The sequence below is a fragment of the Aquila chrysaetos genome, chromosome 3 (genome assembly GCF_900496995.4).
Source record: "Aquila chrysaetos chrysaetos chromosome 3, bAquChr1.4, whole genome shotgun sequence".
NCBI classification, from domain to species: Eukaryota; Metazoa; Chordata; class Aves; order Accipitriformes; family Accipitridae; genus Aquila; species Aquila chrysaetos.
This window is the reverse complement of record NC_044006.1, coordinates 60,437,145-60,459,596: the sequence shown is the minus strand read 5'-3', so window position 1 is coordinate 60,459,596 and position 22,452 is coordinate 60,437,145. Positions and strand designations below refer to the sequence as shown.

The following is a 22,452-nucleotide window of genomic DNA, read 5'->3' as shown; positions in this document are numbered from 1 at the left end:
GCTTTGTAGGAGGCACAAGTTCAAGCTTCTGGTCTGAACCAGGATGAGTAAGCACTCAAACATGCGTCTTCCCTGAGACATGTAGGTGCTGACTTGTCACTGGAGGCCTTAATGCTGTTGCTGGCACATAGGTATCTAGTGCCATCTGAAGTGCTCCAGAATAGCCAAGGCATCTACATTGAGCAGGCAGAAAGAACAAGACAGATGGGACTTTCTGGAGAGAGAAAGTTGGGTATACCACATGAAATGAAGCTAGAGGCCAGGCAAGATAACCTAGGGTATCTAAAATGACACTAGATACCAATATGGGGGCAAATGAACTGAGCATTTGGTAGTTTTGAATAAAATGAATCAAACTCTAGGCTCTGCTGACTACAAGAGGCGTTTAGACACCTAGGTCACTTCTAGACATCTACACTGAAGTGTCTTAATCAGAAAGTGAATTGCATTCAGAATGCTGCTTCAAAAATTCCTGAACTTGCAAATGATTTCCTAATGGGAACTGGCACAGTCTCCACAGTGCTGTGATTTGGACAAGTCTGCAATTCCAGGGATTCAGCACAAATGCGCTAATCCCTGGCAAAATGAAAAGAACATAGTGTTTTGTCAAAATATTTCTGTTGAACTCTAATTCCAAATACAGTATCAAGACTATGGGGATAGAGGATTCAGGTGATTTAAATACCCTGAGGAGATGGTAGATATGGGAGCTCTTACTCCAACTCTGCTGAGTGTTTTGCAGCACAGGGAAAGGTCAAGCTCATTTAAGAATGGGAAGGGAGCATAAGCAGTCTATTCTAACACATTCATATAACTTGGTGATAGGTTTTATTTGCGTTAGCATTCCCTACTCATAATTTAGACCAACTTGGGCTCCACTAGATGCAGTGGTTCAGTGTAAGAAGCATTCTATGAAAGGGACATAAATTACATCTTGATAATTGGATATAGGGTAAAGGAACCCAAATAGTTATTAGGAGTGGCACAATTGGTTTTTATACTGCAGTCTAACAGGGCCTTAGAAAAGTGCAAATTGTACAGCACTTGGAATACTTCTAGAATTTCTTGGACTTCTGAGCCAAAGCTCATTCCATTTTCATACAAAAGCAACTCAACAGGAGTTATTTTGAAATAAATCAAGTTATGTGTCAATGGACATGCCAATATAAGCTAAGTCTGGTCTTTTTAGACTTATTCTGGTTCATCTTTGAAGTTTCCTGAGAACTCTGTTATGAGATAGTAGCTGTCTAAGCTTTGTTTTCAAACTGGTAAAGGAGTTTTTTATTGCTTTAGAAATAAATGGGGGAAAAAAACCTGAGAGAGCTAAGTAAAAATGGACTTCCATTTTGTTCTGGTTTCTTGTGCATTGAAAAAAGTTGAAATGAAACTGCACATAGGACAGAGAAGGTGGACAAGAAGAAACATTGGGGAGATGAAGAAACAGAGCAAAGTGGTAAATTCATACTTTTGCATTTGCTAAATGCCCTAATATAACTGACAACTTTCAGATGTGTAATTATTTTTGGCACATCACTGGATTTTATTCTGGTTTTAGATTGTTTTCTACACTGATGAAGTTCTACCAACTGCAGTGAAGCGCTCTTCAGTACACAATAACATTGTCTCAGTGCAATTAACAAATGCATCAGACAATGATTTAAAAGCAGCACTGGTGTTGGTATATAGTCATGAAGGCATATCTGAGGTAGTTTAAATCGAGACAGCCTGGGTACTGGCAGCACTAGCTTATATTTGGGGTTACCACCTTTGTAATTACTGAAAGTGCTGTGCAGATTTGTGCCAGCTGTTTTCAGACCTGTGCCTCTAGTTGTACTGCTGCTGGTTTCAGAGCTGCCCAGAATACATCTGGCTCAGGGACATCTCTGCAAGGATGGGGGAAGACAGAAATATAGGGAGGAAAAAGGGATGTCACATTGCATACATCTGGGCCTAAGGTGATTATTGCTGCAGAAGAGAAGGAATATTTTGCTAGGCTGGATTCAGCGATGGCAAAAAAGAATCAGAGACACGAGTGAAATTACAGGTTGCAGTCTTCTCAAACATAACTATTACTGATATGTAACAAAACCTATTGCTAATAGAAGAGCATGCACACACACATTATATGCAGACAGGGTCATATGGAGCTTCAACAATACCAGCTGTAATACTTAGACATATCAGACTAGGAGTGAAAAGCTTGCTATGGCATTTAACCAGCCCACTTCACAGCTGCGGAACGTGCCTCTAAGCCACTTTGAGGTACAGGTAACAGAATACATTGACCCGTTTCAACCACTGTATATAGATATATAATAGATAAATGATACCTCAGAATGTGTAAATGAGCACAGTCAATCAGTGTAGCTAGGTAATAGCAAAGAATCTGGATCAACATATTGCGTATGGACAGCACATTAAAAGCCATAAAAGCAAACAATTCTTACTTGCTTGAAGTCTAGTAATAGATTCTTCCACTTTTTTATTACGTTTTGCATTTGTGTATTCTTTACGAGCAACAAAACCCCTGTAAGCTGAAAAGAGATGTCAAAAATTAAATAATCCATTAGGTACACAAAAAAAGAAAAAAGTCTGGAAGGAATTACAGACCCTCATTAAAATATTCATAAATATTTTGCAGGCTTTATCTTTCAAAAAAAAAAGGCAAACAAGCACAAGCAGTAAATCTACAAAACCCCTACGTTTTCTGGTGAGTAAAGTTATTATGAATCAATACAGAGCACAAGAGAGTCAGAATGTAAAATACGATGATGTTTGAAACATATTAAAAATTTCAGTTGATGTCTCCATCAACAGTGTAATTGGTCTTATTATCTAGGATGGTTAATACATTTTATTTTCATTATCATATTATACAACCTTGTCAGAGCATGCCAGAATATTATTAATAACAGTATCACCTGTGCAATCACGTCCTTCCACTTTTAAAATTGCCTTTTAAATGTAACATTGATAAACATAACTTCAGTAAAGAGATTGTCATGACCTCGTTAAAAGAAGTTTTTCTTCATAAGAACAGATATCACCAAGTATAAGATATTTTGTCAAATGTAACAGCAGGAGAACAGCAAAATCCACATCCAGCATGCACATCCATCTATCAACTGTACACGTGCACTAGCTTTAAGCAAAATGTTAAATGTTTTAAAGCTATTACCTGACTGTATTTTAATAGCACTTTGTTCCCTTTGTTCCTTTATCTTTTTGTATCTCCTTGAACCCAGCCACCCTCTGACACAAGCTTGAATCAAAATAATCATGTCGACTGTCTCCTTCCGCATTAAATTTAGCTGTTCCACATGATAGTATTTGAGGAATACCTTAAAAAAAGTAGGCAGACAAGCAAAAGTTTCAGTTACCCAGGTCCTGTATTAACTCAATCCATTTAACATCAAGAGTTACAAGCTGGTTTCAAATGATGAACAGACTCTTTAGCTGTAGTACCTAAAGGATCATTCTTGTTAAAGATAGCATTTTCATTGTTTGGGGTATTAGTTTACCTTACTCTGCCCTTCAACATCTTTTGTCAGTCCCTGCTTATTCATGCTTTCATGGGAAGATGTTTTAAAGTCCCAGTGCAAAACTTCAGTCTGTAACTATAAATCTGTTTTCAAAACTACGAGGCTGACAGTTTTGCTAACCTGACAGATGTGATATATGTTACCTAAATGTGATCCAAATCTGGAACCTTCAACCTCTCTGCTTTCCAATTTTAAACCTAAGGCATTGTTTATTTAGTAAATTGCTTTTATCAAGCATGAAGCTCATATAACCCCTGAAAAACTAGTCCAGCACAAGGAATACAAACACACTCCTGGTGTCTATTAGGATAAAATAAAAAGTGTAGAAAGAGCTTGTGCAATTAAGACAATAATTATGCTTATTTTGCTGAATTCCCCCGATCTTTGATCCCTTGACGGTACAGATGCAGGTTAAACCTAATTAAAGTAAATGTAAGCTATAGATCTCACATCTCAAGATATGCTTCCTTTGGCTGCATGTTGTCCATTAGCCTCACTAAGACAGCAGGGGGAAATGAAGGTTGAGGAGGAGGTAATTTCATGTCTTCTGTCCCACCTATCCACGAAGATGTCTCAGAAGAAGAACAGTTGTTTCTTCTACACTGAGGTGATTTCAAATAGTTTAGGATCCACCTCTCTCTCTCTCTCTCTCCATATCCTTCCTGGGCACGTCTGCTACGTTAGCAAATAGAGAGACTTGGTGCAGTACTTGTCTGACGCTTCTTTTCTCTGGCAGACCTCCTGAGATCTGTCAACTGGGGGGTGGGTGGGTGTCCCTCTCTGGCACACTGAGATGACTACTGAACTAGAACCAAAAGAAGAGTATGGGAGCAGACATGTGTTTCTCTTACAATAAAGTCTTTCCCCCACTTGACATATATGGGATCATCCTGCTATCTTTTCCCCCTGCCCCATGCTCAGCAAAGTCTGTCACAGAGGCCTCAGGCTGGAAAGCCAAAACCTCTTCCTCTCCCTTTGTGAGTCTGATTGCTCCAGGGAAGAAGTGTAAGTTTCTTCCTTAAGAAAGCTTGGACTAAACTCACTGGGAACCTTACTACCACATTTTTTGAAAGAAAATGCAAGCAGTGTTGTTGTCACATACTGCTTTGCACTGTGGCCTCACTAAAGCTGATCAGAATTTTAACACTTTACAGGGTCAGGATTTCAGCCAGGTATCAGGGAACAGTACCCAGCAAAGGGTGTTTTTTTTAAACCAATAGAGACCAAGAGCTACCCCAACCAAATAGGTGAGAAAACAAATTGCTTAATACATTAACAATGATGTGCTGCAATAATGCAGATACAGTGTATTAATAAATTACTTTAGTTTTTCCAAGAACCCAGTTGTCAAGGCGGGCTTTTTCCAAGATGGCAGCACAGGTTTCCGGGCTGACTGGAGGATCATCATTTGTTTTGTAACAGATGAGGTAATACCTAAAGACAAATACATGATTTTTTATTCCATTAATAGCGAGCAATAGATGCAAATACACTTAAACCATTCATTTAAATAATAAAAACAGTTGCATGAAAGAAAACATAGCACTGAAAAAAACAAAACAGCATATGAAAGATTGCTGTGATTTATATGGAGTACTGAGAAACTCAATCAAAAGTGGGTGAGTGACATATGCACACCCTGGAGGGTTGTTTAATTCTGTATCAACACAAGAAGGCTTTTAAAAAGTGTGCAACCCAAGCAGAATTGTGCATCAGTTCTTTGCTGCTCTGTCTCTCTGCATTCTGTGAAAGTAATTTCAGTGGCAAAATAAAAATATTTTTAAAGTTTCTCTGCCTAAATTAGCTTCTTTCATATCTAGAAATGTCATGAAAATTTCGTATCTTCTCTCATGTGCTAGGCCATCTATCTTCGAGATAGTTAACATGACGTGAGATACATCCCAGCTCTTGTTACCTCCTTGGATGCAGCTTTGCAGATACTTCTGGAACATATATGTGCCATTATGACATATCATATGTAAGCATTTAATCTGGCAAACTCATTACTCAGAATTAATTCTAACTAGGACAAGAGGTCAGGATGGTCATGCATAAAAACTACCTGTAATGTACCAGCTCAGCTGCTGGGTAGGAAAGTTCTTGTGTGTTCCAGGACTTTCCAAAGTGCTCCATAACAAAATGAATCATACCTATCTTGTTTTTTTTAATTCAGGAAAATTACATTAATTATGTATGCTTCCTGACAGTACATTCTGCTTTTTTCTTGTTATTCAGCCTTTATACACAAAGCTTGGGTTGCACTAGCTTTAAATAACAGTGACAATTTCCTCATGGAATAATAAAAAAAAGCGGTAATGTTGATTCCTGCATTATCACCAATTCCTACAACTCCTTTTTTTTTCTTTTTACTACACAATGAATTGGCTTATTTTTATTTGAACAAAATAATTTTGCCACTACCCCAGGTCTACCTGTAACTCTCAATGACTGAAAAAAAAAAAAGACAAGGAGATGATAGATACTTAATAAAAATCCCCTTCTGTCTGAGGATCATAGCCTCACTGCAATCAGGGGCACGGTCTCTGGAGAGCTACCCTGTTATGTTCACTGCTTTCCTCTCCTTTACCTGAATAGTAAAATTTTGAATAAAAAGCAGTGACCAAAAGCCACAGCACATCTTGGTGCAGTGATAACTTGGTGCAGAGATGCTGCACTTCTCCAAACCAGTAATAGTTCCAGGATTATCTTTCCAGAAACAGTGCTATAAAAACATCACTTTGTCCTTCCTCTCTCTCCTCATGCACCTGCAGCACTCTGCTGCTAGCTCTCTGTTTCTAGTGCACTATTACTTTTAAGTGCTTCTGCCTGAATGGGTGTTGCTTGCTTCTTCCCAGTTTTGATCTCCATTCCACAAATCTCAGTTCTGATTGAGGCAAATACTCAGTGTCTTTATTTGTAAGAGAGAACTACAGATTAAATGCTCAGGATTAATTTTTTGGGGTGGAGGAAGAAGAGATAGTTAAAGGCATTACAAAATCATAGTGAGTTCATTGCTCTTCTTTTTAACAAGTGAATAATACTTAGAAATTATATTTTAAACAAAACTGTGCACTTAATGAATTTCTCGGCCCTAGATTAGCAATACCAAATTATCATCCGCCCTGTACAAGCAGATGCTGCACAGTGCTGAACGTCAGGAGCTAAAGAAACTGTGGTGCTCCTTGGATGCTATGCTCCAAATTCTCAGCTTTAATTTGAAGCACTACGTTTCTAAATCTCAGGTCTTTGAAGAAAACTTGCAGATTATACGCAAGATAATTTTTACCCAAATGCGCAGAGAGCCTGAAACAATTATCCTGAGATGCATCATCTTCCCCTACCAATCCAAAACAGGTGAATAATCTTGTGCCTGAACTACTCTTTGTCATCCAGTCTGTAATCTTCTTTGCCACAGGAAACGTCTTTGTATTTTTTCTTTAAAGACCATGCCAAAGACACTGCTGATGTTTAGCAAACACTGGGCAGCAATGATAGTAGGGAAAAGAGCTTCTTCACATCAATGTTACCGTTTTATGAAGTTAGCGAACAGTATACGGTGTGAATAACCCTGTCTTCGAATTCTTGCTGTCTCCAGAATTCCCGTGTAACGCAGCTGAACCAACACTTTTTCTTTATCAAACTTGTTTGCTTGCCGGTCGTTGTTTGGCTTGATGCACCTAACAAAATGAGGCTGGCCGACGACCATTTTGGATAACAAATCCATCAGAGAATACTGCAAGAAAGTAACAAGATATCTGCCACCAGGATATTTATAAAACTTGTGTATAGGTCCACGTGTAGCTGAAATTTTATTTCATATGATCAGAATCGTGTCCAAACCCAATTACATTTCAGTAAGCTGGCACTTTAATGGTAGATGAAGTAAATGACCCATCAACAATTCTAGCTTTGATAAGATATCTAAGTTACTAGCATATACTACTTTAGAGAAACACTGATTCCAAATGGATGTACCAAATTCCACCCAGAACATTCTCACCAACTGCCATAATGTCTAACATATGATAGAAACTCTCCTTACACTTATTTGCTTCTCCTGGAGCCTTGTTAGGTATTTACAGCCCACTTTTTCTTTCTCCTGTTGTCACCTATTTGAAGATCCTTATTCACCCAGAGAGTAAATCATCCGTCTACAGATGGGAAGTGGAAGAGCAGCAAGCCAGTAAATATTGCCATCCCTTCCTTAGACTGGAGGAAACTAAGGCTACCCCAGAAGAGGGGCTGCTTAAACTGCTCTGATCTAGCATGTCCTGTTCATTGTATAGGCTGATGGTGATACTATAGCTGCCCTGCCAAGAGGAAACTTTTGAGTAGGGCAAAACTAGAAGTACACAAAATCACAACTGCAAAGTTGCACTTTTCCCACCTCACCAGGGTACCAGGCTAGCAGAGGGGATGCAGTTTGTAGCTTTCCATGACAACTGAGGTGAACCAGGCTGTAAAGAACCTTGACTGGTGTTTAGTAAAATTACTTCTTATTAAAACACAAATGAAGAGGCTCATTCCTCAAGATTCAACCTGACTTGACAGAAAGAGGCAGCCAGGAGGTAATGCAGTTCAGCAGTAGGTTGGATACATGAAACTAGTGTAGGACGTCAAAAACCATATGTTTCCTATTAAAATGTGCAATTCCATTCTGGACAGACGCTGCACCATGCAGCAAAGTGCTTAATTAGCTTCATCACTAGTGTGCCGATCGAAGACAAACAAGTATGACAGGCTAATGGATAATTTTTTTTTCCACTCAGTCTGAGGTGGCAGATGCTTTTCTCAGTCACCCATAGATTTCTGCATATGAGTAAACCAGTGGGGCTGAAGCTGAATCTTCATTTAAGAGCATTAGCTAGCATGATCGGAGCAGGGATTTCCACTACAGAAAATAGTAACAGAAAAGTGTAAATATAATTAACTCATTTGCAGCCTCTGATGCTAGATGTGCTGGTAATGCACTGAATCACAGACATTAGGTTTGAATGAGATTCAATAAATTTTTCCATCTGGAACTTTAAAACACCATGCAGCTTTGGACCACCATGATACCTAGGCTGAAATTATCCTTTGCAGTCCACAAAGCTGTGCAATTTTATCTAATAAACAGTGATCTTGCTCCTTACTGTTCTCTGTCATAGATGTAAATGAACTCTTAAGGGTCTTAAGGGTAGATCACCTCTACCATCTTTATGTTTTTGCTGGGAGAGATGACTAAATAAGAGTTGGAAATTCAGAGCTGAGCCCAAGTGAACCAACTCTGTGCACCACTTTGGAGGAAAGAATGCTCTTCACAGCTATTTTCTATTGCAGGACTTGCAGCACAGCCAGTGCTTGGGAAGGTCAAGAGCACTGCTGAAGGAGCCACAAGGGTGGACTCAGGACAGCCTCTGAGCAATGACCATCAAGATCTTTCTCTGGAGCTCATGCTTCAAATTAACTTTGCCCTCTTGCTTCTTAAACTCTTAAAGAAATGCTACACCACTAATGTCCAACGTCCCCTTATCTCCCTTGGTGGAAAAACAAGCAAGTGAAAAATCAATATTGATCATCATACATCATCATGACAGAAACGTGGCTGTGTAATCAAGCACAATTAAAGATGAAACATCACAATCTCCTCTAGATCTTTGTACTGCACAGACTGCTGCATCATATGTGCAGTTCACAAACTCTAAATGGATCACTGTTGACTCTAAGTCAACAGGTGCATTTCAAAAGGTGAAAGAATAAACATTCATTCTACTCTAGAAAAATTTATTGAAAGATCTGATATCTTACTCTAAAATAAGAAGCAACTGTCTGTGTTTTCATGCTGGTTGTCTCTCTTGGATGATGTCCGGTATCTCCTGCTTCATTCTATAAAGATGAAGAAAGAAAATGACACTTTTTATCACTGTTGAGCCTGTAGTGCCCTTTCCAACTCCACAACAAAGCACCCCTCAGAGAACATAATTAATTTTAAAAAATGTATTCTAAACAGAAAAAGTTACAGCATGATCACTAGCACAAATCAGTTACACAAGTACATTACATTACTTTGCTACACAATACACAAACGTTCACACACAAGAGGACACAATTTGATAATGCAGCATCTAAATAATTGCCACAAATAACCTGACAATGTCTGAGGTCCTGTCTGTTATCTCATCATCACTGTTATTTTGGTAGTTCTCTAAGGAACTTGACTATACTCCACACCAATATTTTAATTTCTCTTTTTGCTACAATACAGCTAGGAAACAATATTTTTTTTCCCCTGAAGTTGTTACAAAACTATAGCCAGAAAGAAGGGAAATGTTAGGTTTTTACCTCACGGAAGGAATATGAATTGCACAACACAAAGATATCCAGCTAAACAGAAAAGAAAATAGGAGAGGGAGAAAAACCAAGGAAGGGGTTACTTGCTTACTTTTAGTACCAATAACAGTATTGCCTTTCTAGTTTAAATTAGGGTTCAATGCAGAATCACAGAATCAGTCTTCTTACCTTTGTATGACTGATTGATTTCTGGGGGGTCCACATTTGGTAACTGATTGTAGTTTTGCTTTTAGTGTGTGCCAGGTTACCTATGGGAAGATGAAAGAAAGCAACCTACCAAAATGCTTCCATCTCATCTAAACTAAAAACTATGGTGAACCACCTTATTCATGCCCCCAGTGTAACCATATAATTATAAAGGTCATTGATGTTTTCGGAGTATGTCCTCATTTCCCCTTTCACCCTTGGGATGGAACAAGCTCTGAAGAAGTTGCACGTAGATGGAACATGGGCTGAATTTTCCTCCTTCAGCACTTATGCCACCTACTTGAGCAAAAAAAATAAACAGACTGCTGCAGAAGGTAAGAAAGATACATCTTAGAGCATCCGTGTGGTTTTACCCTAAGGATGTTATTGTACTATTCTAGTTCTAAGGCTACATATATATTAGTCAAAAAAAAAAAAGGTGCTAGCACCCCTCTCTGGCCCTGAGGGCAAGTGACATGGCATGACTCAAATCTATACAGCTAAACTCTACACTTCACTACTCTTTTAACTTCCTGGTAAAAATAAGATGGTATCTTTCCACGGAGCTTGTTGGAAGCCATCACCGGCCTGTGCTTTCTCTTGAAGTGTGCCTGGGTATCTGGGAGACTGCTAGCTGCCATGGTCCAAAACTGTCCCAGGGAGGCATGCTAACAATTAATCAGAATGGGCAATCCTGTGGCAGTGTCTGAGCTACTGTTCAGTGGCCCTGTTTGGTTTACTAGTATAGACCTAGTCTTAAGACTCTAACCTTGGAATTCTCAATCAAGTAATACCTTTATTATGATGACCTGAAGGACTAGGCGCATTGGAGTGGTTTACACAGACACTGGTCTTCTAAAGGAATAATGAAAATTTTGCTGAGCTTTCCATCATGTCATGCTATGTTAATAAGCCCCAACCATTGCTGCATGCTGCCATTGCTTCTGCTAATAACGTAACACCTCTGGAATCTCACTTTCCACTGGGAGAACCTGTAATCTCTCTGTGCTTAGCTACTATCAGTAAGAGGCGGACAAGAGCTGGATAAACAGCTGCAAATACACAGCATGCCAAGCTAATGCGCCATGTATTATGTGATGATATCAAATGCTAAACCTCCCTTGGGCTTAGATGAATATCACAGAGTGGGAAGGAAAGAGAGAGGATTACTCACACCTAACTTGCGCTATCTGAAAGTGAGGTGTCTACAGGATCACCCCAGTACTCAGTGGAGAGAGGCACTTTCAGAGGAGATATATGTCATCCTAGGAGAAACACCTGAGATGATAGGCAAGATGGGTTGGACTCTGGGTAAACCTCTACATTTCCACTGTTCTAGATGAATAACTTGGATCAGAAATCGAACTTTTAGTTGGCTATAGCTGGATGGTTTGGGTCAGTTTCAAAAGGCTACACACAGTGTTTCATAATATTTAGCAAGATGACTAAAACAATCTTCAGAGTTATCTTGCAAAACATTACATAAGACTTGGGATCTGTTCTTGGGACCATTTGGGCCTTGACTTTGGCTCTACAGAAATTATAGTTTAGCATCTTAGCAGATATCGACAAGTGAAAAAGTTCAGGCAAGGACATTGAGCTCAGTGTTTTCCCCGGAAAACTGACTTAAAATAGACCTTCAAGACCAAATTTTGCATTCCACCAGCAAAGCTCCCTTTGTGAAGAATAGGAACCTTGCCAAAACCTCAGTTTCTGTAAGCTATGATAACATTTTAGAGAAACTTCCATTAGGCTCTTCCCATTTAGCTTTTCTGTTCTACTACAAGTACATCTCCCATGTAGTTGTACAAGAAAGTAATGTTGTAAAGTACTTACTGTATGGCATCAATGCCATCACACAGGGAGTAATACAACACGATAGCAAACTGATTGTAAGGAGACTTACCCATCATCCTAAAATAGCAGGTAGGACACTGTGCAAGGACCTGGTTCAACTAAGGTGCAACTTAGGAGTAATTTCTGTAGAGCCAGTCATATTTCTTTACCCCAACTTATGAAGTCCCTGAGGAAGGGCTCGCTACTCGGACCCCATCAATTACCTATTGTAAAGGACTAAAAGATGGGGGAAACAGAGGAGTGTCTCCTCACTCTTTGCAGCAGATGTTAGGAGCCCCAGCCTTGGTTCTCTACTACTTTAGAGAAAAATTGCACTGAGACAAAACAGGCAATTTATATATGCCCTGTCCAAAAAAGGCCAGTGACTTACCTGATCCTTTCTGTTCAGTCCTCAACCAAAGGGATGCACTCCACTCCCTGTCTTGCTCCCCTACCCTGAAGAGAGGACCCTGAAAGAAGCCTCTACCACTTCCTTGGCACTTGACCAGACCAATCCCTCCCCTGCAGCTTGAGATGGCTGGGGCTCCATTCTGTATAGATTCTAGGGTTGGAAAGTTAAGCCACAAAGCGTATAATGTCATCAACAAATGGTCATATGAAACCTAGCAGTGGTCATCACGAAGGCTAGAGAAGAATAAAAATATTACTGCAATAGCAATACCTGTTTTTGTAAGAGGATGGGTTACCAACTGTCGTGTCAGATTGTTTTCAGATGATCGCAGTAGCAGCACAATATCAGCTGGCAGAGTATCTCTATTTTTGGCTAGAAATCCACTTGCATTATATAGAACCTGTTTAAAAAGTGCATTTATGCATCTTCTGGGCTTTTGAAAAGTAATTGTAAATTTAAGCACTCTGGCATGTGGCTTTTAATATATCAAGATACACAAATAGTTTTTCAGCCATCAGGCTTGCTCTTGCTTACAGTCTTTCTTTTGATCACTGAAAGTTCTAACTTCTCAATACTGAGAACCATTATGATGCAGATCACTAAAAGCAAATCCATCATTCCAAAGTAGCTTGAATTTATTTTCCCTAATGCAGATATGTTAATATTAGTTTTAGTCAGTGTGGATTTATCACTAGGACAAGTGTATTGTAGTCCTCCTTTACACCAGTACCTGTGTAAAGGCACAATTAACAATGCACTTGATTTCAACCCTATCACACAGGATTACCCAAATGACTGTACAAACTTTCTGTCCCATTCATATCGTGCTGTACTGGACCCGGGACTTACCACTCTTCCTAGAGATCTCTGTATTAATTGTAGAGGAAGTCTGCAAAATCACAAACTGCATATTGGCAATTGAAATCTCTCTAAAAATTCCAGGAATGGTGTACCTAACTCAAAATGTACCTCCAGGGCTCTATCTCAATGATGTTGTAAAGGACCCACAAGAAAACCTGGCCTGTGAAGAAAGGTAGAAGATACTGGCATATTTAATTTAGAAAAAAACCCTCACAAAACAACCAAGTAACAGTCTTAAATTACAAAAAAGGCTTGCAAAGAAACAGGAAATTGTTCTCCAGTTCCACAGTAAACAGGACTAGGAGTAATGAACTTACATCACAGCAATGGAGACGTAAGTTAGACAGTAGGAGAAACTTCCTAACAAAAAAGCTTGTTGAACACTGGAGAGGGCTGATGGGGCACTGGTGGAATCCCCATCTTCAGTGGCTGGTACAGAAAGAGCTGGCTCTCCGCTCCTCAGCAGTGAGATATGCTATGCTGGTAAAGTGTAATTCAGCTGGAGATGAGGTTCAGACGAGTTACTGCAGGCCTTTTGTAGCTGGCTGTCTTCCACAAGGGGCAAGTTATCTTCCATCAGCTGATGGGCAGTATGTTGCCTCTTTCCTGGCCAGCTGCTCCAGCACTGCACAGACCCAACATAGTTTCCTACATGAGACAGCAATACCCACTCCATACCCTTTAAAAGAGCTCAAAAGGAGGTGGGAGCTCCTGCTTTCACAAGACAAGGTTCAGGTGACCAGTGCCATTTTGCTGCAGTGCGTCAGAAACTCCTCCTGAGTTGAAAGGCATGTGCAGCAAGTCACCTTGTACAGGAGGGCAAGATGGTGCTCATCAAATGAAGCAGAAAGCAGGGCCTGCACTGTCTACCCGGCTGATGACAAAGTACAGAACTAAGTAAGGCTGATGGGCTATAGGAGGTATTTGAAAGAATGGAGCTGGATCCTGATTCGAAGCAGTGGGAACAAGCATAGCACAGCACTTTGAGAAACTAAGGGGAAGAGCACTAAGTTGCATTACATAATTGTTATGTTTTGGTTCTTCTATAATACAGTCAGTTCATTTACCTGGTGACATTTAGGAAAAATACACTCCTGCTATTGCTTTTTTTTATGAGGGAAAATAACTTTTTCATTTACTTTTGATGTGTAAGGCACTGACAATGTTTCCATGTCAGGCCTGAATAGATGAAGGTTGAGAACCAACCCAGCTGACCTCTTCTGTTTCCTTCCAGCCCTACCATTCCACAATCCCCAACTAATATCATTAGGTCTCTTACCTTTCCTGCATAATGATAAATCCCAAAGGTTAGATCTACTCTTTTAGGTCTCCAAAAATATTTTGATTTCAAATTATCTTCAAATTTTTCTGAAAAGAAACACATAGCTTATCTTACTGGAGTTACTGTGCAATAACTGTCTTCCAAAGCTGTATCCCTGTAAGGGTATTGCCTGACTTCTCAGACAATGCAGAGGCACAGAACAGACTCTGATGTTTTTAAGGACAAAGATACCATAATGGTCCTGTAACAAAAGGCACTGGATAGAGAATATGGGAGCTCTTGTGTCAGTTACTTACTTTGTACCAATTTTTTTCTGTGTGACCTCAGAAAATTGTTTGCCTTTCTAAGCTTTTGATCTTCATATACAAAACAAAGTAGTAATCCTTCCTAAGGATTCCTTGGGGAATTGTGAGGAAACATTTACCAATTGATTGAGAGCCTCTGTACTGTAGACTAAAAAGTATGAGGATAGAAAGACAGCAAGCTCATATAATTGCTTTAGCATGGGCATCGTTACTGGATGTTATTAGGTTTTGTGATTGGCTGTTGGTTAAAACTCTCACGTGACACTTTGCACAGTCAAAAATGAATGAAACAAGGATTTATCTGCACAGAAACCCCACTGAAATAAATAAATCAACCTTAACTGCAACTACTCAGCAGCACCGAAATATTCAGGATCTGAATTATAACGTATTTAGGTGTTTTAATTTCTGAGTAGAAGAAAACAGGAAGCATAATTTGCCGAAAGGCACCGAGGCAGGTTTGCAGCCATTACCCTTAAAAAGTACAAAAATTCTTGTTCAGATACAGCTCATCAAAAATCTCAGAGCTGAACATGACTCAACTTTGAAAACAGTGTTCCTGGCACAGAAACCTTGAGTTTTAACTCAGTTTGATCTTTATCTTTCAAGCCCTGCAGCTAAAAATTCCTGAAGGCAGGACAATTCAAAGCCTGGATCAGCAGTTTAGGTTCATTTGTACTCTTAATGTTTCTCTCTCTATCAACTTCAAAGACACATCCATCCCTCCATGCATGCCTTCCTCAAACACACTGTGACACTGGAATGTGGGCTCACTAAAAACATAACTAGCATACAGCCTAAACTGGATGCACCAAACAGAAATCTGACAGGGAGACATCCTGCAAAACTGTGAAATAAACCATACACTTACCTACAAGTGTCTGATCTGTTGCTTGTGGGAATCGACTTTCCTCATCCAGCAGGGACAATAAACCCATTGGTTTCTGCAGGAACATATCTAAGAGGGGTCTGTTGTCCTCATATTCTATAACTCTTGCATCAACACCTTCATATAGGTATTCATTCTGTAACAAACAACAGAAGGCATGTTTTGTCTATGTATATAGAACCACTTCGGAAAATAATTCACAAACTGTCAGTTCTAACAAATTAAAGCTACATTGAAAAAGTATGTCCTGGGGCTAAAGACATCAAGGTTTTGCAGGAACAAATGTCATTTGGGATGTATCACACTGTCAGGCTATATATTTTAATTTGCCTTTGGATATGTAAGTGCTTCCTATGGTATATTTGGTAAAGTAAGATACTTTCCAGGAATATGCAAGAATTAAAGAAACAGTTGAAGAAGATAAAGTCTAGTGTTTGCAGGTGGAGACCTCAGTGTCTATTTACTTCCCTGGTCTGCAACGTAAAAAGTATTTCTTAATCATTTAGAGCTATATTTACATTCCCAATTCGTAGCTCAGATCTATGTGATGTACAGTGACCAGGATTTACAAAAGTGACTACAGATTACAGAGGCCTCACTTGTTTGATCCCCCTCCTCAAACACCTGGAAAAGTTCTTATGTAGAGAAGAATGGTGCACACACTTTCTAATAATTAAAGAATGGTGTATACTTTCTAAAATTAAATAAATTTTCTCATGTTGGTCTTTACAACATTTTTACTCCTTTTAAGGAACTAGGGAAAGGTATTCAGCAAGATTAAAAAACAACAGAAAAGCTGATGGGGGTTTTCTGTTGTTTCTTTTTTTCTCCTGAATACTGAAAATATCTCTGGATTCCTACCAGACTGAGAAAAACCTGGTAACAAATGCTGCATCCAGAGTGTGTTGCAATGATTTTATCTTGAAAATATTTTAAATTATAGCTGAAGAATACAAGAATGACTTTCTTTAATCCTTCAGCAAGGCAGAAGACAGTCGTAGATTTACCAAGAGAAGGATGCTCTAGGGACTGCCACCCCTCCATTATTTTCGCCTGCATTATGTAATGCAATAGCAGTTATCCACTGCACAGCGCTCCCATATATACCAGGGCTGCCTTCAGTCCTGTACAGGCTGTACTATGAAAACACATAATTAAGCCTTTTGATCTACTTCAAAAATCATCTCTCTTCCAAAGGATAGGACTTTATAAAAGTGTTGCATTAATGTATGGCATTAACATCACAGTTGTGCCATCCTGAAGTCATTGTGAGAAGAGTGTCATAAACATGAATGATGGCTAATATTAATGAGTTCAAAGACCTCTAACCCTGAGAGACCTCTCCTTATGTGTCATTCACTTGAGCCTGAATGAGTGAAGAAGGCAATATATTGAGCATTTTGAAAAGGAGTTAACTGCCATACACAAGGAAAAGCACAGGTTATTAGACTTCATATGTCTTAATCTCTAAGCCAGAAACAGCAAAATGAATAAAATCAGTGTCATTGTCCTGGAAATACAGGCCCAAATTAATAAATCTGCTGATCCATTTGAAAGAGAACACAGAATATATACCTAAACCCTTCCAGTATCCAGATTGATCTAATTTCCCAGGACACTCTTCACTCTAAGGTTAGGTTATGGCTCAGTTTATATGCCTGTACAAGGGCGTAAGCAGTAAGAACCTCTCCTGCAGCCCCATGAGGGCTCCTCCTCTCAGACACATAACATTAACTTCATTTATGTCTCCCCTGGAGCAGTGGACAGGTGGAGTTTTGCTTTTTATTTTAATCAATGACCTGAATAGCAGGACAAGACAGGAGAGTAATAAATGAATCAGTGATATAGGCAAGAAGTTAATTATATACCTGTAGGAACTAGTGGCAGGAAGGGAACGAGTCCGTGTTATCTCCCAAAGATAACACCGGAGTAGGGGCAGCTTAACGAAGTCTGTACCGACACACAGATGTTACGTTCATGAAACCAGCTGTTACTGCTTAGGATTATCAAAAGTACACTTATCAAGGGGAAAAAGGGAAGAGATTGCTCAGGATGAATCTATCAGAGAAGAGTGTTTCTGTGACACTCAGACATTGTCAAACAAGCTCTGTCAGACAACCTATCTAATGATTAACTTTTTCTAACTTCAAATGCTTGTGAGAGAGACTGGTTTAGAGAGCTGATAAAAGACGACTTGAAACTGAAAGGAGGTCTGTAATAGCTATACTACTACACCCTAACAGCAACATCTGCTCCCCTCCCTGCCCGGCCAGTGCGTGGGGCCTGACCTCCAAGCCTGCAGCATATGTGACCATTTGGTCTTTTGTGTCTGCACCTTGACAACTGAACGAGTGTCAGAGCTGATAGTTTTGGTAATGCTGCCGTCTGCCCAGTAGGACATGGAAGGAGTTCACTCCATCACTTCCCATGGGCTCCTGGATGATGGCTGATAACCAAGTCTTCCAGGCACCAGTGTGACAGATGGCTCAGAAATACGATACCATATTATATTTTCTTATGCAATGCTGGTCTTCAACCATATTATTAGGATATAAGCAGCAAGGATAAAAGCCTTAACGATGCACATCATAAAACTGTAATGAAATAGATCTTATTTGAATTAATAAGCTGAATTGGCTACAGGATTCTGTAATCCCCCACGATGTTTTATGACAGGAAAGCTCCTTAAAATAGCAGCTGCTCATTGAAATTCTAAAGCATAATGCACTAGAAAGTATTCCTATGGATGTGATGTCAAAAGGAATGACTGAGTTACACTAATACTTGGGCTCCTATCTCATCTCAGTATTGCATTGTATCTTTTCTGTGATCAAAACTAGGTAATATTAGCTTGTGCAACCTGGTTTCACTTAGTAACAAAAGAATAATTAAATGCATTGGGAAATGGTCTTCATATTTAATAAAAAAAAAGTAATGGCATTTTGCTGAGTACGCTTTGGTGTAAATGGGAACACCGGAGACTTACTCAGAATGAACATTTTCCAGCTTAAAGTAGAAGATTAAATTGTCATATGAATGTAAAATAAACATTGCATATATTTAATGCAAAAAGTAGCATCCTCCCAACTGATAGTAACCTTGCCACTTTCCAAAATGTTTTAGGTATTTGACATTATACCTTTTACTTTTTACAGAAGAATCACAAATGAGAAAGAAATGCAAAGGTTGTCTTGCTGGACAATGTTACCTGCAGATCATGGAGCTAACAGAATTAACTTACATCAGTACCTTAGATGTAAAGGAAACACCTTGAAGGACAGGACTGAAGGTGAAAAAGTTGTGTTTTGCTTGGTATTAACCTAAAAAAAGCTTGTGCCAGCATTCATTCCACTGAACTATAGACACATAAAATAAGTGGTTAGGTTGAGAGCCCACACTCCCTCCCCAGTCAGTGGAGGCAGAGATATACCTACTTGTCTCCACTGACTATTGGGAATCTAAACTATCTTTATCTTAAACTATACTCCCCACTTCAGCCTTTCTGTTAAATTAGGGAAAGGAGATTGCATTCAGGCCCAAAAGCAAAAATATTAAGTCAACAATGAAGAATAAACTCCCTTAATTCTGACTTGAGTTCTCCAAGTTGGCGCACAGACTCTGCTCTAGCAGACACCCTGAGCCTTGGGTGGTGATAGTATCACTCTTCCTTCATACTATTCCTATCACTTCTGAGGCCATATTTTTGTAGGCCACACTTCAAGGAAAGCAAAACTGTGAATGCTTTTCAGATTCAGATACAGAAAAGAAACCACTGACAATGCTAAAACCATGTCACCTGCAACACTGAAAGTAGAATTCAGCCTTATGAGTTCATTTATTAGTTGGCTTCATTGCTCAAGTTGCCAAAAAATGATTCACCTTCCCTAGTTATATAATCACGACTTATTAGGTTGACATGGGTTAATCGAGAACTAGACTATAATCAACTGATTTAGGCCTTCCTAAAGAATACTTCCCACTAGATATGTCAAATTTAATCTAATTGCATGTGGTATGGAATTGAACAGGACAAAACAAGGAAAGAAATGAAGTAAAGTACCTATAAATTTTACTTCTCTTGAGGGAAGTGTGAAAGAAATTAAATTCTGCAGTCTTCCCTGGGTAGATTGACAGGGTGCAATGCAGTGTTGTGCTAGAGATTTCTGAGGTAGCATAGAGCAATCCAACATGTCTGTCTGGCATTGCACACGGCTGTGGAGAGATACTAGCCTGGGTCTCCAGCAAAAGGATAGCTCCATCAGCATGACGGTCAGCTTGAGCTAATGAAAAGTCAATGCAAAGGTCTTGGTGACTGCTGGCATCAGCCTTCTCCTAAACATAACTCCTGTCTTTCAGCATCAAAGACACAAACCCTTACATGTATGTACAGTCAGGCAGACACATCAGCAAAGGGAAGGGTGATACTTCGTATCATTAACAAGAACAATTTCAGTCAATTGTTCAGTCTGAACAATTTCAGAACAATTTCCTTTTTTTCCATGTACAGAAAAATTTGTAATTATATTTTCCATTTCCCTTCAAATAGCTTTCTCTCATTTGTCTGTGGGGAGGGCCTATATTTACAATTAAAGTACATTACTGGTGTTAACACAGAAGAGACCTTACAGTGAACAGAAAAGATTCTGAAGCCACCTGCTTTCTCAAAGACTGTTCATATGATGTAAAACTGGAACAACCATGTTATTAATAAGTAAAAAGTGATGTCTTGTAACGACTATGAATCATACTGCAAATCATCCTGTGCCACTGGGTTGTAATGCAGAATATGTTTGTCATTTCCTGGCTCTGAAAGTGGGGGATTTACACCCAGACTTGCACAAACTTTATATAGCTCATTCTGCACTGCCATAGTAATATCTTTGGAGACTGCTACAAGATAATATAATGAAGTTTGATATAATCTAGTGTAGTGGTGTCATGTAAATTAAAGTAGACATCTTGGTATTACCGGCAGGATGTGGACACTCGTTAATAGGAATATTGGGACTGGTATAAACAAAATATGAATGGAAATATGCGTATAAGCACCAGAAGAAAGAGTCTTAGAAGTATGGCCTGTGATTTGAAGGAACATTTGTTCACAGCAATAAAATTGAGGAAAGTGTTGTTTATATCAAGACCAGAAGGCCCGCCCTCACATAAAAACACAGCGCAGACAGCTAGAGAGTAGAACACCCTCTGAATCTGACAACAGGAGGATGATGGCAAGGTTACAGCACATCGCATGTGCCTTTTCTTTTCCTGTGAGCCCACCAAGGAAACAGACTGTAGGCTTAAAGATGTATATATTCTGAACAAGCAAAACCAAATAATGACCTTCCCTAAAGATTATGGAGGCTGAAGTAAATAATCTTCTGAGGCGAAGAACTGCCCTGTAACAACTGATGATTGCTAAAGGGTGTAAAAGATTTGTCCAAAACCTATTTCAGCAAGAAGAACCTAAGAGACGTGATGAAGACTTGCTAGCTGGTGTCCCTTATTCTCTGTGTCGCTCACAGATGATCCCGGCCAGACACTTAAACACACACATCCTCGTGCTTTCTATGTGGGTATGAGTCAATGAAATCTATGAGACAATGAGTGGGAGTGGGTAAAATGGACACACTTAGAGATTCTGTAAACAAAGATCACCTTCCCCTTCCATAAGGTCTGTAATTGTCATACTAATTTCCTACAGGGAGAAATGGGTAAACTGTATGTCATCAAAATCAGAAGTTCATTTTTTCCCTCATTTGCTCAGTGGCAAAATAACCACCCTGACCTCTCTGCAGTAGGGCACGTGCAGGAGAGCAAACTATTCCTATTAGATTGTGACACCACAAACCTCTGCACTGATATAGGTCTGGCCAAAATGTTCTGTATTAGGATATCTAGAAACAAGTAAAGGCAGATTACACTGAACAGGACCCAAGTCTAATTAAAAAAGAGAAGGAATATTAAGACAATATTTGGGTGTACAGGGATAGGGTTAGGAAAGCCAAGGCAGGTCCATCAGCAGCAAAAAGGCAACTAGGGAAAATGTGGGCCTGCTGCTTAACAGGTGTGGATGAGCTGGAAAAGGCTGAGATACTCGATGCCTGCTTTACCTTGGTCTTGACTGATAATCCGAGGTCCCTGAGACCAGAAGGAAAGTCTGGAGCAAAGAAGACTTACCCTCAGTGGGGGAGGATCAAGTTAGGAAACATTTGAGCAAAGTGGACGTATGCAAGGCCAGGGGACCTGGTCAGTGCCTGGATTTGACAGGAATAAATAACGGTGCTGCGTGGCCTGTGCCATTTCCATCTTTCAGCTGGTAGAAACAGCAGTAGCCAAGTGCTCTTTTTGTGTGAATTTATGCACTTTGGAAAGAAGATGCGTAAGTAATTATAGTTTTTCAGGCTAATTTCTCTCTGACTTTTAGATGGTATTAAAGAAAAGGAAATACTTGTGACTGAGAATCTCCCACATAAATCTATAAAAACAACAACAAGGTCTAAGACCGCAAGACAGCATTTCCTGAAATAACTGGAAACAGGATAAAACATTGATCCATATTAAAAAAAAAAGCCATTTTACACATAGATATATACACCTCTAGACTGACACATGCAGTACACACCTGCATACATAGACACATTCCAAACTTGTATCTGTCTCATTCTTAAAACAAGCAGTGATTAACACTGACAAAATACTCTTTTTCTACTAATAATTAAAATTAATATTCAGGAGGATTTTCATCTATGTATCATAAAACCCAATAATTTCAGTAAAACAGAGAAAGTATTATTTCACCTAAAATTTGA

General features: G+C 39.3%; 2 protein-coding genes across 2 annotated transcripts in view; both read right to left on the bottom strand.

Annotated features, from left to right (window-relative positions):
* The window catches only part of LOC115339274 (myosin-IIIa-like), a 34,122-nt gene extending 22,151 nt beyond the window's left edge, over positions 1-11,971 (bottom strand). Inside the window, exons 1-8 of the mRNA XM_030008993.1 lie at positions 11,968-11,971; positions 10,044-10,123; positions 9,867-9,908; positions 9,333-9,410; positions 7,070-7,275; positions 4,865-4,976; positions 3,179-3,341; positions 2,448-2,534 (exon numbers count right to left, since the gene is read on the bottom strand). Of these exons, the coding sequence (XP_029864853.1) occupies positions 2,448-2,534; positions 3,179-3,341; positions 4,865-4,976; positions 7,070-7,275; positions 9,333-9,410; positions 9,867-9,908; positions 10,044-10,123; positions 11,968-11,971 (772 nt within the window). The remainder of the gene's footprint in view (positions 1-2,447; positions 2,535-3,178; positions 3,342-4,864; positions 4,977-7,069; positions 7,276-9,332; positions 9,411-9,866; positions 9,909-10,043; positions 10,124-11,967) is intronic.
* Positions 11,972-12,203: 232 nt separating this feature from the next.
* Positions 12,204-22,452, bottom strand: part of LOC115339322 (myosin-IIIa-like) — an 89,918-nt gene continuing 79,669 nt past the window's right edge. The window contains exons 21-24 of the mRNA XM_030009105.2: positions 15,629-15,782; positions 14,450-14,538; positions 12,580-12,709; positions 12,204-12,459 (exon numbers count right to left, since the gene is read on the bottom strand). Of these exons, the coding sequence (XP_029864965.1) occupies positions 12,212-12,459; positions 12,580-12,709; positions 14,450-14,538; positions 15,629-15,782 (621 nt within the window). The 3' untranslated portion in view covers positions 12,204-12,211. The remainder of the gene's footprint in view (positions 12,460-12,579; positions 12,710-14,449; positions 14,539-15,628; positions 15,783-22,452) is intronic.